The 16,636-nt window shown below is 39.4% G+C and overlaps 1 protein-coding gene across 1 annotated transcript in view; it reads left to right on the top strand.

Moving 5' to 3' along the window:
* The first annotated feature begins 10,649 nt into the window (after nt 1-10,649).
* The window catches only part of CCDC175 (coiled-coil domain containing 175), a 63,306-nt gene continuing 57,319 nt past the window's right edge, over nt 10,650-16,636 (top strand). Inside the window, 3 exon segments of the mRNA XM_017865847.1 lie at nt 10,650-10,818; nt 12,704-12,789; nt 14,957-15,068. Coding sequence (XP_017721336.1) covers nt 10,662-10,818; nt 12,704-12,789; nt 14,957-15,068 — 355 coding nt within the window. The 5' untranslated portion in view covers nt 10,650-10,661.

The raw sequence follows: 16,636 nt of genomic DNA, 5'->3' as shown, positions 1-16,636 counted from the left end.
CGAGGGGGGAGGGATTGCATTGGGGAGTTATACATGATATAAATGATGAATTGATGGGTGCTGATGAGTTGATGGGTGCAGCACACCAACATGGCACAAGTATACATATGTAACAAACCTGCACGTTATGCACATGTACCCTAGAACTTAAAGTATAACAAAAATAAATAAATAAATAAATAGGCAGTATTGTTATTTTTTCATGGGGCATTCATAAGAATATCCAGAAACTCCCTAGTACTCATTCCATTCAATAAATATGTTTGAATTATTCCTAACTTTAAAATTTTAAACTCTTAAATTTTTCTCAAAGATAACTTACCACACCATAATCTCTCAGTGGCAAATTGATCCTGTCTACCTTTTTGCTCCATAGAATATATAGTTCATTTTTTTTTTCTTTCTTTTCTCCCCCTAAGTAGGAAAGAACATTCAAATGCTTGCTACCACAAACTATATTACCAATAGAATAAGTGGAGTTTTCTTTAGGGACCTTTATATCATGGTAGTTTATCTGTATGAGCCCATTTGTGCCCCCAGTTTATGATAGAATTGTAACCTCCATTAGGAAGAATAGTGCTAAGCCAAGGGCATCCTCTTCTGGCTGTTATAGAATTTCTTACTAGATAAAATACACTTACTTTTTTTCCCCTTTTTACAAAACTTTACTTTGATTTTTATTTTGCTCTTTAATTCTTTATTTGGGTGTTATATTACATATATCTAGCCAATTGACTAATTATATAGTTCAGCTACTTGATATATTAGTCAATAAGGTTATTTTGAGGATATTAGTCTAAAATCTCCTAGGAATCTATAGCATCATTGAGCCAGTGACTGTGCCAGGCTCTTTACAAACATTATTTTTAACCTTCAGAAGTTCAAAATTCTATTGGTACTTTTATTTTTATGTTCCAAGTGCGGAAACAAAATCTCAACATAACTGGCGCAAGTTTCCAGCCAGTGAATGAGCCCTGATTGTCTGTTTTTGAAGCTGGGCTCTTTCCAGCTTCAAAAACAGCCATACTGCCTTTCTAGTGTTTCCTGGCCCCTTTCCCTACAATCCCTAGCTCAGGAACAACACTTTCTCAGCGTGACTATTTGGTTGCAGGTAATAGAAACCCACTAAAGTATATTAACCATAAATGGGCATTTACCGGAAGAACACAACAGAGTCCAAAGGCTTAACTGCAGGGGATGCAGTATTTTTCTCAACACACAATTTTGCTGCTTTGACCTTTGTGGTTAAAGACGGAAGTGCTCAAATCCAGGCATTACCTAACAATTCTGCCATGAATAGAGGCAGAAAAGAAAGCACACAAATCTTAAGGAGCTTTATATAATGACTTAATTTTATATACACATTCATCCTGAGCCAGAATACACATCTACATTGCAACAGGAAAAGAAGCTGTAACAGTTGGAGTCATGGTGACAATTCATTCTGTAATTCCGGAAGTTCCTTTATCCAGCAGAGCTGAGAATCAGAAGTTCTCATTAACTAAAATCACAGTTAACTAAGATTTACCCCTTTAAAAATAGTAATTAGGCAATAATTCTGGTGCCATAAAATTTACTTAGAAGCAACCTTTATGTACAATTTAATCTGATGCTTCAAAATGTCCTTCAGCATCTTATAATGGTAATGATCAGGAAGACCATTGTGAATGTCAGTTCTTGCCATACTGGCCTGGATACAAAAGTGGTGTGAAAGACCCTGTGGAAGTTGCTTTTTTCCCTAGTATTTTTTTCTTTCTAATACCAGGCCTGAACTGCAGAAGATATTGAGCCCTATACTTTTTAAAATTCTGAACACATGAATCTTTTCTATTATCTTTTCAACAATATTGTAAATATCTATTATGTGCAAATGACTGTACTAGGTGCTGCAAGAGATGCAGATTTATCATGTGGCTTATTTTGCTCCAAGCATTGTTTTAAACATTTTAACTACATTCATTGATTTAATTCTCATGATTATCCTACAATGAAGGCCCAGTTTTACAGACAAGAAAATTGAGGCATCAAGTTTATAAAGATATTAAGTAAGAAGACTATTACACAGAAAACCATAAATCCACTCAGCCGGTGATAACTATCACCTATGAAAAGTTTGAACAAAGTGCTTTGAAAACTTGGAGATTATTGGGATAAAGGAAAAAAAGGATGGATGTCAGCTGTTGAGATGGGTTGACAATAGCAGTGTGATTTCAATAGGCAGAGAAACAATCTGCAGTGCAGACTCTGAGTTTGAACAGGCTGAAATTTCACATGCTTGCAGCATAGCCAAGTGAGAATGTTTAGTCTTCAGGATTAACACTTAGGGGAGAAGATGGGCAGGAGATGCAACTCGAGAGTTATTTGTGAAGATTTACTTCTATGCGAGAGGAGAGTTTAGAGAGTATAAAGAGACCAGGATGGAGCGCAAGGAGAATGCCCTGTTGTAGGAAACAGAAGAAAGAAAACAAGGGAGCCAGTGAAGGATGTGAAGAAGGAATAACCAGAATGAGAAAAGTAGAATGGCATGGTGTCTTGGGAGCCAATAAGGAGTGAGTTTCTAAAGAAGGGTTGAGGGAGCTGCGCAAGGTGTCAGATTCTGCAGGAAAGAAGATGGAGCTGAATGAGGCTTGAGCAAAGGCAGTCAGAAGATGAGGAGGAGGTATTTTAGAACGCAGAGTAAAAGGATGCATTACAGCCAAGATGTAGACCACATTGCTAAGAAGTTTGGCAACGAAGGGAAGCCCGGGGATTCCATGGCAGGGGGGTTTATGAGAGGCCTAGGTTTAGTAAGAGAATACTGGGCAGGAGGTCCGAGGAACACTTGGAAGACCTAGGTGAGCAGGAGCTCATTGAGGAAGGTCCCTGAGGAGATGGGAGGGAATGGGAGTGAGAGCTGCAATTATTTATGTGTATTTTTGCTTTCCCTAAAGAGCTCCAGAAATTCTTACCTGCGTCCATATATGGAGGTCATTCAGTGACATTTTGTAAATTAATAAAAAAGAAAAAAGAAAAAAAGACAGATTTTTAAATCAAATGGAGAGTTTACCTACTCCAAAGATCTTACACTTTTAAAATAAGAACTAAGTTAAAATAAGAAAAGTAAGGAAAATAAGAATATTGCTCCTTAAAGATCACAGTATTGGAATTGTCTGTGAAAATGCTAAATGAGCATTTAAAAAAATAATCATTGCTACAAGGATGGCACCGGAAACGTAATTTAAGATAATAATGATAAAATGAAATAAGGTACTTTTGCTAAATATGGCATTGGTTGTTTCAGGCCTAATTTAGTTTCTAATTACTCTGCAAATTCTCACTTGAAAAAAGAATCATAATGCCTGTAAATTGATATCCTATCCTACCATAAAATGTTACCTTAGGCAGAAACAAACTGATTTGTTACCAAGCAACTGCCAGCAGGGAGCAGCCCGATCTGTTCATCAGTACCGTATTCACAGCAGTATTGTCTGAAGCGCAAAATCCAGCTCCACAGTTTGGAATTCAGGCCTTTCACAGTGAAGTCACTACTCAAGTTTCTGGTTGGGCTTCTGCTTTTCCTCTCTAAGCACCTCACGTTCATTGGCCACACCTCCACGGCTCTGCTAACATCCTGTAGAATGCGGAGTGCCCTCCTCACCCCAGGCCCAACTCCCTGCCTCGGTTGTAGGGCCACAGGACAGCTCTGGCAGAGCAGGCAGTGCTCCAGACCTGGAGTCGGAAGTCCTTCCAGGCCACTGTTCAACTCTACGGCTGGGGGGTTAGCCCCAAGGTTATTGAATCGTTCATCTAAGTGTAATTTTCAAAAAATAGGATACTGATAATAATCACCCCAGAGAGTTGTGATAAAGTCATGGAAGCAAGTACATTTTGTAAAACTGTAAAATGCCTTGCAGTTGTGGGCAGTAGTTATGGTACCGCACTTCTTATACGGAATTACACCTGGTTCTCAAGTGTGCTCCAAAATCCTCCCTTTTCCCACCTTCAAGGCCGTCTTCTTGGGAACAGGATACAAATCTCATCCACGCGTTTAGTCAAATGACTGATTTAGACTATTTGATATGTATGAAAGCCCCACACAGGCCGACTGGATTAAGTGAGAAAGTGAACCTCTAGGGAAAACAGCACTGCCCAAGCTCTTAGTCCCTGGAATGGGGAGGGCTCTAGAAAGGAGGATCCTGTGAGGGGAAGCAGCTGGCAGCTCCGGATTTCTACTTCCTCTTTTTTTTTTTTTTTTTTTCTTTTCTTTTTTGAGACAGCGTTTTGGTCTTGTTGCCCAGGCTAGAGTGCCATGGCACGATCTCCACCTCCCAGGTTCGAGCCATTCTCCTGCCTCAGCCTCCCAAGTAGCTGGGGTTACAGGCGCACGCCACCATGCCCAGTTAATTTTTGAATTTTTAGTAGAGACGGGGTTCACCATGTTGGCCAGACAGGCCTCCTCCTCTTTCTCGCCTCTCTCTTCCTCAGCGGAGCCTCCCCTAGCGCCACCTATAGGTCTGTTTTGTATAATACATGCTCAGGACCCAGCACACACAGTAGGCACACAACTAACACGCCAGCCATCCAGTGACAACAGCATTGAAATAAAACCAATTTCCCACCTCTGTGACAGTGACTGTTGATTTAATTACAGAATTTTTCACTAAGGATTGAGCGACCAAGAAGCTTAAGGAAGCCTAGGGATGGCAGAAAGGAGAATCGCGTTTCTATTTCAGAAGAAATGCTTTTTATTTTCCATTAGTAGAAGGAAAAGATGAAAAATACTTAGCCTGTGCTCTGTGGTAAGCACATCTTTATTCTGCTTAATCTTCATAATCCCAACGTGTAAAAATCCCATTGTACAGATGAAGAATGGAGAATTGAGTTTAAGCCAGTCTAAAACCTCTAGCAAATAATGCAACCAATATATGTCCCAAACCTGTTTAGTCCCAAGAAATTCCTGGAGATAGATTAAAGACAAAGAAAGAAAATGGAAAAGGGATCCCTCCTAGTCATTTGTGACAAACACTGATGCGGTCTGTTCTTCCTCAGACATGCCCTGCTTTCCTTGTTTGGCATGACTCCATCAGAGGCACCAACCCATCTGCTTGCTGCTCTAACAATCTGGCACTACCTGGGGAACATAATCTTCCTGCCATTTTACCACAAAAATACCCATATGCTGGAGTCACTGTAGCTGAGAATTATAGCCTGACCACAGGACAGACACTTTAGAAGCTGTGAGAATCCCAAGGGATAGGAAATCTTTGTTAAATATATAAACCATTTTCAGACCATCGAGGAGGAAAGCCTTAAACTTGAAGGCTTAAACTGGGGAAATCTTACCATTACACAATGCAAGAGGCCCAAGCCTTTGCAGCCCCAAGGAAGGATTCACCCAGCCAGCTAGGTGAGTCACCTAACATCACAAAGGACTGATGCTGGGGTTCATAAATAATAGTTTGGAGAACATATGTATAGCTGACATCCTGTGGAAAAACCTCCAGCTCTTCTCAACCCTCTTCTCTCCCGCTGCCTCCCCAGAGAGGCTAGTAATCCAGATTCTCACTGTCCTAACCTTTTGTTCTTTTCTTTTCTTTTCTTTTCTTTTCTTTTTTTTTTTGAGACGGAGTCTAGCTCTGTTGCCCAGGCTGGAGTGCAATGGCGTGATCTCGGCTCACTGCAAGCTCCGCCTCCTGGGTTCACACCATTCTCCTGCCTCAGCCTCCTGTGTAGCTGGGACTACAGGTGCCTGTCACCATGCCCGACTAATTTTTTGTACTTTTAGTAGAGACGGGGTTTCACCGTGTTAGCCAGGAGGATCTCGATCCCCTGACCTTGTGATCCACCCGCCTTGGCCCCCAAAGTGCCGGGATTACAGGTGTGAGCCACCGCCCCCAGCCTCTAACCTGTTTTTCATGGGTGGCCTTGGGATCTAGCTGTAGCCGTTGAGACATAAATGGAAGTATATGGGACTCTGAGCAGATTTTCTTCCTTGAGGAAAAGGAAGAAGGGCTTCTACATGTGGCTCCTTTCCACTTCCCCCTGCCTTTGCACAAGGGTGGGATGTCTGGGGCTGCAGCAGCCATCTGTGACCATGAGACAACAAGCTTGATGATGAAATGACAACATGCACAAAGCACTGAAACACGCAACCACTTTCTAAATGTGAGATATTTGACCCGACTAACAAGAATGGAACCTTGCCTTGATCTAACACAGGGTCTAGGCCCGAGGAGTTTAGACTTTGCCTAGAGATACTAGATTTATGCAAAGATGCTCTAAGAGCAATGTTATCATCAAATACGATATAGACCTCACATACAGAGACTGCAAACCTGCCCGAACACATGAGCATATTCATTCCTGTGCAAGTTAGGGGCCAAACTCCAAGGAACAGTTGGGGTTCTTTCCCTGGCTCTGACAGCAGCAAGGGGTAAACAGAAACAAACTTGCTTTATGATAACTAAAAATCTATGTCAGCACCGGACTGGAGGATTCTCAATGTCATACTGGCTGTTCAGCAAAAGTTCTCTTTAAAATACTGACTGAAAGATAAATGTATATGTTTGTGTTACCAAAGTAAAAATACATGAGAAAAGGACATGCATTCTGGCCAAGTGAACACCATCTGTAAGTAGTGAAGGCTGAGAAACCTTTTTTATATGTCAATTATTTTTAAAGTTTCCTATGGCTGCTGTTACAAATTACCACAAATTTAGTGGCTTAAAACAGTACAAATATATTGTTTTAAGTAAAGCAAATTTAAAAGTAAAACAATACTTAAATGTATTGTTTTACCATTTTGGAGGTCAGAAGTTCGAAATGAGTCTTTCCTAGTGAAAATCAAGATGTCAGCAAGGCTGCATTCTTTCTGGAGGCTCTAAGGGAGAATCTGTTTCCTTGCCTTTTCTAGTTTCCAGAGACCACCTGCATTGCTTGGTTCATGGTCCCCTTCCTCCATCTTAAAACTAGTGGCATAGCATCTCCAAATCTTTCTCTGACTTTGATATTGACTCCCTTGCCTCTGTCTTTCAGTTATAAGAACTCTTGTGGCCAGGTGCAGTGACTCACGCCTGTAATCCCAGCACTTTGGGAGGCCGAGGCAGGCAGATCACCTAAGGTCAGGAGTTCAAGACCAGCCTGGGAAACCCCATCTTTACTAAAAATACAAAAATTAGCTGGGCGTGGTAGTGGGTGCCTGTAATCCCAGGTACTCAGGAGGCTGAGGCAGGAGAATCACTTGAACCCAGGAGGTGGAGGTTGCAATGAGCTGAGATTGCACCACCACACTCCAGGATGGGTGACAAGAGTGAGGCTCCGTCTCAAAGAAAAAAAAAAAAAAAAAAACCTCTTATGATTACATTGGACCCACCTGTACAATCTAGGCTACCTTCCCCATCTCAGAGTTTACTTATTAACAATCTTACTTCCCTCTACAACTTTAATTACCCCTTACAAGGTAACCTAATGTATTCACAAGTCTCAGGAATTAGGATGTGGACATTTTGGGGAGGCATTATTTTACCTACCACACCTATAATTTCAGTAACCAGGAATAACCACAGTTAATATTTTAGTAAACAATTCTTCTCAGACCGTTTTCTATGCATGTGCATATAGAGATATACCTATATACATCTCTACAGATATATAGATTTGTAAAAATTGGATATTAATTGAATACTGTACATTTCTTTTCAACTTGCTTTTCCCACTTTATACATATGTATGTGTATGTACATGTAAATTTCTACCCATTATTCTTAATAGGTACCCTATTATTACTTTATCATTAGTGTTTTTTAAGTATCTATTATGTGCTCACTTAATTTAACCCTTTGAACAATCCTATGAACTGAGAACTCCTATCGCCGTCACCACCCCTTTAGAGCTGGGACACTGGCAGCATGAGCTGGGAGGCTGTCTCAGGAGATACTCAATCCAGTCAGTAGTGGAACACATTTAAATCCACCAGAACCCAAGCTCTTAAACACATGGTGGATTGCCTCCTAGATTGTTCCACTGCATGGATGTCCCATAAATTACTTAACAACAGTGTCCTACTGTAGATCATTTGGGCTATTTTTCACTATTTAAAACAGGACTGCAATAAATGAGTTCACACCTATGTCCATGGACAAACCTGTGGTTATTTCTTTAAGAACAGTTCTTAGAAGAATTACTGTATGCCAAGGGTCCTTATACAAATTTCCAAATTGTCCTTCAGATAGTATGCATATTCCCAGTATCGATATTTTGAAGTATTATTCTTTTTAATCTTAATGTTATGAGGAAATGAGAGTATTATTTTTCTTTGAATGCTATTGAGGATAAATGTTCTTTCAATATGTTTCTTGGAATTTTTTCCTTTTGTTAAGTGCTGATTCATGTTGTTTGCCTAGTTTTCTGTTTCAGAATTAATAAAGTTTGTTTTGAAAAATTATAGCTGAATTTTGCACAGGGCATCCCACATAAAAGGAACCATGAGACAAGGTAGAAGCTGATCGTTTTTCACAAAACATTTAATTTGTAAAATTAAATATTAATTGAATACATTTCTTTTCAACTTGCTTTTCCCACTTTATACATATGTATGTGTATGTACATGTAACTTTCTTACAAAGTTCAGGGAAAAAGAAACTATTAGAGACATGAAGGGAAATAGAGAAATGTAAAAATTCAGAAAATCTATAACAAATCCAGTAAGTGGGGAGGACACAAAATGCCCCCTTAAGATTAGCCTTTATTCATAGATAATGGAGAGCAATGTGATCCAAATGAGGTGATGAGTAGGAAGAGTCTTCTGGTGACAGCATAAGGATTGCCTTGAAGTAGTCCAATCTAGATATTTCCAGAAGAGAGAAGTATATCACAAGGAATTTGTTACAAGGGCTATAGAAGCCAAAGGGTAAGAAGATAAAGAAGACCCCAGATATCAGAGCCGCCATAATACCTGTGCTGTACACACACAAGCTCACATTTAGTGCCGAGCAGCTGGAGACTGCTGGAGTCACCGGCTCCTATTCCTGCCACCTCTAGAGCCACCAAAACTGCTGGGACCTACAGTCGACTGTAGCCTGAAACTACCACTTCTGGAGGCAGAAATAGCAGGCTTTCTTGGCCTTCTAATCTCCCACCAGTGTTTCCCATTAGTGGAACTTACCAAGAAAACAGCTGGCAAGGACATCCAAGAAATTTCATATCCAGTCTTCTTGCTCCTGCCACACAGAGGAGGGCCCAGAAGGGCAGGAGCAGATTTGAATACTAATAGACCAAATCCAGCAAAAAAGGAGGATGTTGTCCAGGGCGATGTCCGACGCCAAAATATGGCTCTCCCTGGATGAAGGAGGCCTGGATTCTAGAACTAGTTCTGCTACTGATATGCTGTGACCCCTCCAAGGCAGTGTTGCACAGTGGTTCAGGATGTAGCTCAGTGCCCTCATTTGCAAAGCAGGCAATAATACCTAGCTCAAAAGATTATTCGTGAGGGTTAAATGGGGTACTGCAAAGTATGTAAAACAGTGCATGGAACAAAATAAGTATTTAACAAGTGATAGCTATTATCATTGTTACTATCATTCTAATTTCAGTTTTGCCATCTGTAGAGAAAAGAAGAGGAGGGTTGAATCACCTTTGCTTCTCTCTAACCCACCAGAGGAAAAGTAACTAACAGATTCAAACTGAGCCTCATGCTAAGCTGAATTTTGGAGGTGCATAGAAAAATGAATAACATCCTCCTGTCCCTGTCATCACAGAGCTCACAGTTCGATGGGAAGACGGAAAAAAATCACTATGATTCAAGGCAAAATGAGCTCAGTGATATACTAAATACAAGGAAAGTTCTAAAGGAGTAAAAAAGAAGGTTTTGTAGCATAGTAGAAAGATTCATACAGACTTCACATTTTATTTATTTATTTATTTATTTTATTTTATTTTATATTTTGAGATGGAGTTTAGCTCTTGTTGCCCAGGCTGGAGTGCAATGGCGCCATCTCGGTTCACTACAACTTTTCCTCCCGGTTCAAGCGATTCTCCTGCCTCAGCCTCCTGAGTAGTTGGGACTATAGGCACGCACCACCACGCCAGGCTAATTTTTGTATTTTTAGTAGAGACGGGGTTTCACCATGTTGATCAGGCTGGTCTTGAATTCCTGACCACAGGTGATCCCACTTTGGCCTCGTAAAGTGCCTGGGATTACACGTGTGAGCCGCCTCGCCCGGCTCAGACGTCAATTTAAATCCAATATTATCCTCTTGTGGTCTTGAGCAGTTCATTTAGTCGCCCGCGCCTCAGTTTACTTGTCTGTAAAAGTGGAGGTATTAAAAGTGCCTGCTCACAAAGTTCTTGTGAAGATTAAGTGAGCTACTGTATATAAAGGTTATCCGACAGTACCCGGCACAAAGATGCGCTCAGAAGTGATCATTATCATGATTCCAGTGCTCCACAAAAAAGCCACAGGCCTGAACTAACGAAATGGAAATTGAAAGGGGGAAAAGTTAGCTAAAGAGAGAGTCATTCTTCCCAGACTGCTTAATTATTGTGAATAAAACTAGAGAACCAGGCAAGTACCTACTAGAGGTGCAGGCCACGAGGGGGCGCCCCAGGACATCGGCGTCCTCGTTGCCCGTGGCAACCGGCAATCCTTGGGTCTGGCTTAGTAGGAACTCAGCTAGAACGGCAAAATGGCCCTGAGCCCCTGGACCCCAGGGCTGGGCGCTGGCGAGAAGCTGGTGCAGGCGGCCGCCGTCTCCACCGGCCGCTCCCTGGAATTATGCACTTTCCCCTCCACCCTGGGCTCCTCCGTCGCGGTCGAGGCGCTGGAGCAGCTGTTTGTTGTGGGTGAGACGCCCCTCGGGCGCTGGAAGGGACGTCTCCTCAGAGGTGGCGCTTAGGAGGGGCTCAGCGGGAACCCTGAGCGGGGGACTCTCCTCCCAGAACCAGGGCATCACTGGCCAGGGCAGAGCCTTCTCCCCGCTCCTTGGAGGCTGGGGAGAGAGAGCTGGCGGGTGGGACCAAGTGCCCAGCTCTCCTGCTCTAGCGCAGCTGGGGCGACTTCGCTCAACCCTCAATAGTGGTTGGTGACAAATCCGGGACTCCCAAGCCACTGCCCTATGCCTGCGACCTGAGTACACACCTGCATTTAGATTATGCCTTCTATTTCAGTTCTCTTCCTGCCTTTCCAAGTTAACATCCTCCCACATTTTGCCATGGCAAACTGGAGAATTTAACAAGCAAATAGGAAAGGGAGTGTTTAAGCGGCTCCTGTTGTGTTAAGCAAGAAAAATTAGATGTAAAAGGTTGTTTAGGAGATTCTAATAGAAAATTACCTTGGATGGGGCCAGGTTAAAATCTTTTTCAGTTAGAAAGCTGAACCTGTAATCAAGTCACTTAAACTTAACTTCTGAGGTGTCACAGACATCTCTTTTCGGCCAGGGATGATATTGACAATGCTTCCTTGGCACAGTCAGAATGGCGAAGGCTCTCCATTTTATTAAAAAATATTGAATAAGAATCTACTACATATCAAATTGCTAAAAATGTAGAAATATGGCTGTAAATGAGTTTGAATCCACAGACTGCTGATAAAACTCTTATTACTTTATATTTCATATTATACACACACACACATACACACATATATATATAGCTATACTACATAGTCATAATTTACAATCCTACTTAATTGAGTAGATACATGTAATCCAAGAAAGGGTGTTTCTTGGTCAGTGCAAAAACCGTTTAGGCCAAACAACAAAACATTTCAGTGCTTCACTAGAATCATCCCATTTCTTCAAGATAATCGTATTGATTTATGTTACAATGTTACTATTAATTTGGGATAGTTTTTATTTTCCTCCTTAAATGCACTAAGTTAATTTCACAATTCTTGGCAAATATGCTTGGGTGAATGTTATCGTGAAGAATGCTGGCCGGGCGCGGGGGCTCACGCCTGTAATCCCAGCACTTTGGAAGGCCGAGGCAGGTGGATACCTGAGTTCAGGAGTTTGAGACCAGCCTGGCCAACATGGTGAAACCCTGTCTCTACTAAAAATACAAAAAATTAGCTGGGCGTGGTGACGCACGTCTGTAATCCCAGCTACTCAGGAGGCTGAGGCAGGAGAATCGGTTGAACCCAGGAGGCGGAGGTTGCAGTGAGCTGAGATCGCGCCACTGCACTCCAGTCTGGGCGACCGAGCGAGGCTCCGTCTCAAAAAAATAAAAAATAAAATAAAAAAAAAGAATGTTAACCACTGAGGAGATCTGAAGTTATTAAGACCTAAATTATTCACATGTATCTGAGGTCATTGTCAATGACAGAGCTAGAACCTTCAACTCTCTTCATACTTGATCTCTAGATCAGCATGCCATTGCAACCCTAGTACTTATGTACAAATACATTTTTCTGTTAATAATATCTAGACACTCAGAACATATTTCACAGGGAAAAAAAAATCATTACACCTTCTTGCCCTGAGTAGGAGTTATAAAATATCAATATGTAAATCTCCAGCACATTTGTCCTCAAGGAGCATAAAATATATACCTAAATTATAACATTATGGAATAAGAAATAAGTACAAAAGAGATTAGTGTAATGTACAATAAAAATTCGGAGATTGAAGATGTAACTCCCAACCAAGTAAGTATTTGAGCTAGATCATAAAAGGTTAAGTAGAATTTGGATAGATAAATAAGATATCTTTTTTTTCTAATTTTTTTTCAGAACGATCACTGCAAAGTGACTATTTTAAATGTAATGAAGAAGCTAAGATCTTTCTTAAGGACATTGCTGTAGCTGTTAAGAAATTGGTATTGTATTATCTATAAGAACCATTTCTTCAATCTTCCACATATTTCTTCATCAAACTTTCATTTAGCACCAATTCTGTTCAAAGTATTAAGTAGATGACTAGAGAATATAGTTATCTTGAACTTAAACATATTTTTCTCTCAATTTTGTAAGTATTTGCATAATTATTGATCAACTGTGGATTGTTACTGGATTTTCCATGGAGAAAACTAAATTATGGGCTTATGACTGTGGATGAGGGCAAGCTCATTTAGAGAAAGCAATGTGGGTGATAATAGGGTTCAGTTAAGAGGTGAACCACATAGGCAAATGCTTGGGACACCAATATATAAGCATTCCTTAAAACAAACACACACACAATCTCTGGAATAAATTGCAAGCATGGTGCTAATTAACTCAGTTCTCTATAAGCAATTCCTTGCATAACTGGTCAAAGATTATTTGACATATGTTTCACTGAAGTAGACTGTACTGTTAGTGAAAACAAAGAGAAACTCTTTCAATTACGCTTATCTGGCCCCTATCAAAGATATGTTGAAGAAATATTTAAAGAATTTCCTTCTGAGGTGTCACAGACATCTCTTTTCGGCCAGGGATGATATTGACAATGCTTCCTTGGCACAGTCAGAATGGCGAAGGCTCTCCATTTTATTTAAAATATTGAATAAGAATCTACTACATATCAAATTGCTAAAATGTAGAAATATGGCTGTAAATGAGTTTGAATCCACAGACTGCTGATAAAACTCTTATTACTTTATATTTCATATTATACACACACACACATACACACATATATATATAGCTATACTACATAATCATAATTTACAATCCTACTTAATTGAGTAGATACATGTAAACACTTAGGGATCATGTGTGTTGTGCAGCACTGTGGTGCTGTGGAAACATTTTTCCCTGCTTGGTTCTTTCTTTCAGTTATGTCTTTCACTAGGATTTTAAGGGGCCAAAATATTTATTGTGGTTAAAGTATCTAGTCTGTATTCATTTAATATCTGAGCTGTGAAATCTCTTAAAAAACAGAGATCAGGCTGGGTGTGGTGGCTCATGCCTGTAATCCCAGCACTCCGGGAGGCTGAGACTGGTGGATCACTTGAGGTCAGGAGTTCGAGACTAGCCTGGCCAAGACATGGCAAAACTCCATCTCTACTAAAAATACAAAAATTAGCCTGGCATGGTGGCAGGAGCCAGTAATTCTAGCTACTTGGGGAGGCTGGTAGGAGAAATCGCTTGAACCCAGGAAGCAGAGGTTGCAGTGAGCTGAGACTGCCCTACTGCACTCCAGCCTGGTCAACAGAGCGAGATTCCATTTCAAAAAAAAAAAAACAGAGATCAATCCTTTTATTTTTAAAAGTAATAAATGTTCATTATTATAAAAGTAATACATGTTGACTCTGAAAAATTTAGAAAAAAATAGATAAGCAAAAGGACCACATTAAAATAATCACAATTAATGCTGATGAATATACTTTCTACTTTCAGGGTATAGGTGATGACTACACCGAATTTCATTTTTTACAGAAAAGTGATCATGCTATATATGTAATTATATAGTCTACTTTTTATAATTCATAAAATATAATGGCAGGTTCTCAGATCATAAAATAGCTATAGCTATTATGACAGTTTATTTAAAAGATGATTTATCTATTTTTTCCCACCAACTGATTTATCAGCAGTGTTTCCTTTCTTAAAGTAGCCTCACCTAAAAGTAATAATAACAGCTTTACCTATTTGTTTGGGTTTGTAGGTGTGTATGAGAAAACCATTGTTCTCTTTATACCTAAGCATATTTTCATAGGCAATTTCCATATTTTAATAAGTAGCTTTCTTTCTCAATATTACCATTTTTGTTAGCGTCTTTCCTTTTAAATGGATTGAAATTGCATATAAGAAACAGATACTCATAAAGAAAAGATAATTTCTCAGTAGAATAAAATCAATAGAAAGTAAGAGATAAATTAACAGACACCTTAAATAGTGACTGTAGCTACTTTTCCCAGTGTCTGTTCCAAATAAAAATAATGGTAGAAGATATTTAATGCAATTATATTTTGACCCCTGAAAACATTTATAGGGCATTGTTTAGGAAATCGATCTTACTATTTTAGTGTCTTAACTTTTTAAAAATGTAATTTAAATTTTCAGGAAGAAATGAGAAAAGCCACAATTGATCTGTTGGAGATTGAAAGCATGGAACTCAACAAACTATACTATCTATTGGAAACTCTTCCCAGTAGCATTAAGAGGGAATTGAAAGGTACTTTTGAGGTTATCAACTCTAGAAATTTAGTTGATCTTCTAATAGAATGAAATACTTTCAACAAGATAAGTTTCATAGTTATTGCTCATGTAAGATATAGCTAGAAAGCATACATGACACAAACACAGTAAACTCCATAATAATTTTCTCTTATATTTTAAGTGGAAATAGTATATATAACAGTTGAATTTATATAATTTTGTTTCTAAATAGACTATAGATAAATGGATCAGCCCATTCCAAATTGGTATTTATCCAATTAAATTAGGCAACTTGGCTGGCCTAAACCATCATTCTACTTTCTGTCTCTGAGTTTTGGCTACTCTGGCTACCTCATATAAGTAGTATCATACAGTATTTGTCCTCATGACCGGCTTCCTTCACCGAGCATAATATCTTCAAGGTTCATTCATACTGTTGTATGTGTCAGAACTGCCTTTCTTTTTAAGGCTGAATAATATCTCATTGTTTGTATCTATCACATTTCCTTATCCATTTCATCTGCAAATTGTCACTTGGGTTGCTCCCATCTTTTAGCTGTTGTGAATAACGCTGTTATGAACATAGGTATCCAAATACAAGTTGAGCACCACTTATCCAAAACAGTTGTGACTAGGTATGTTTCCAATTTCTGATTTTTTTTTTTGAATTTGCATTATACTTTCCAGTTGAACATCCCTAATCCATAAATCTGAAATGCTTCATTGAGCATTTCCTTTGATCATAATGTAGGTCCTCAATAGGTTTGGGGTTTTGGAGCATTTCCAAAATTATGCTCAAAAGAAATGTTCTTTGGAGCATTTCAGTTTTCAGATTTTTGGATTAGGGATACTTCACCTGTATCCAAGTCCCTGCTTTCATTTTGTTTGTTTGTTTGTATATTTATGCATAAGCAGAATTGCTAGATTGTATGGTAATTGTACATTCATTTTTTTTTTTTTTTTTTTACTGGGGTCAGATCTTACAGAGTCATATATTCAATATTTTGAAGATCTGCCTTGCTGTTTTCGACAGTGGCTGCCCCATTTTGTGTTTCCACCAACAATGCACAAGGGTTCCAGTATCTCTACATCCTTGCCAGTACTTGTTATTTTCCAGATTTTTGTGTTTGTGATTTTTCTGATCACTCTCCAAGTGGCTGTGAAGTGTTATCTTATGTGATTTGATTTGCATTTCCCCCGTGATTAGAGATGTTGAGCTTCTTTTTGTCTGCTCATTGGCCGTTGGTACATCTTCTTGGGAGAAATGTCTATTCAGGCCCTTTATCCATCTTTTAATCAGGTTCGATTTCGTTGTTGAGTTGTAGGAGTTCTTTATGTACTCTGAATGTTAACCACTGATTAGATACATGATTTGCAAATTTTTTTCCCATTCCATGGGTTGCCTTTTCACTCTGTTGATAGTGACCTTTGAAGCACAAAAGTTTTAAATTTTGATGCAGTCAAGAAATCATTGTCAAATTCAATGCCATGAAGCTTTTCTCTATGTTTTATTCTAAGAGTGTTACAGTTTAAGCTCTTATGTTTAGGTCTTCAATTCTTTTTTTTTTTTTTTTTTTTTTTTTT

The sequence above is a fragment of the Rhinopithecus bieti genome, unplaced genomic scaffold, assembly GCF_001698545.2.
Source record: "Rhinopithecus bieti isolate Rb0 unplaced genomic scaffold, ASM169854v2 scaffold_83527, whole genome shotgun sequence".
In the NCBI taxonomy this organism is placed as follows: domain Eukaryota; kingdom Metazoa; phylum Chordata; class Mammalia; order Primates; family Cercopithecidae; genus Rhinopithecus; species Rhinopithecus bieti.
This window is presented reverse-complemented; position numbering and strand designations above follow the sequence as displayed.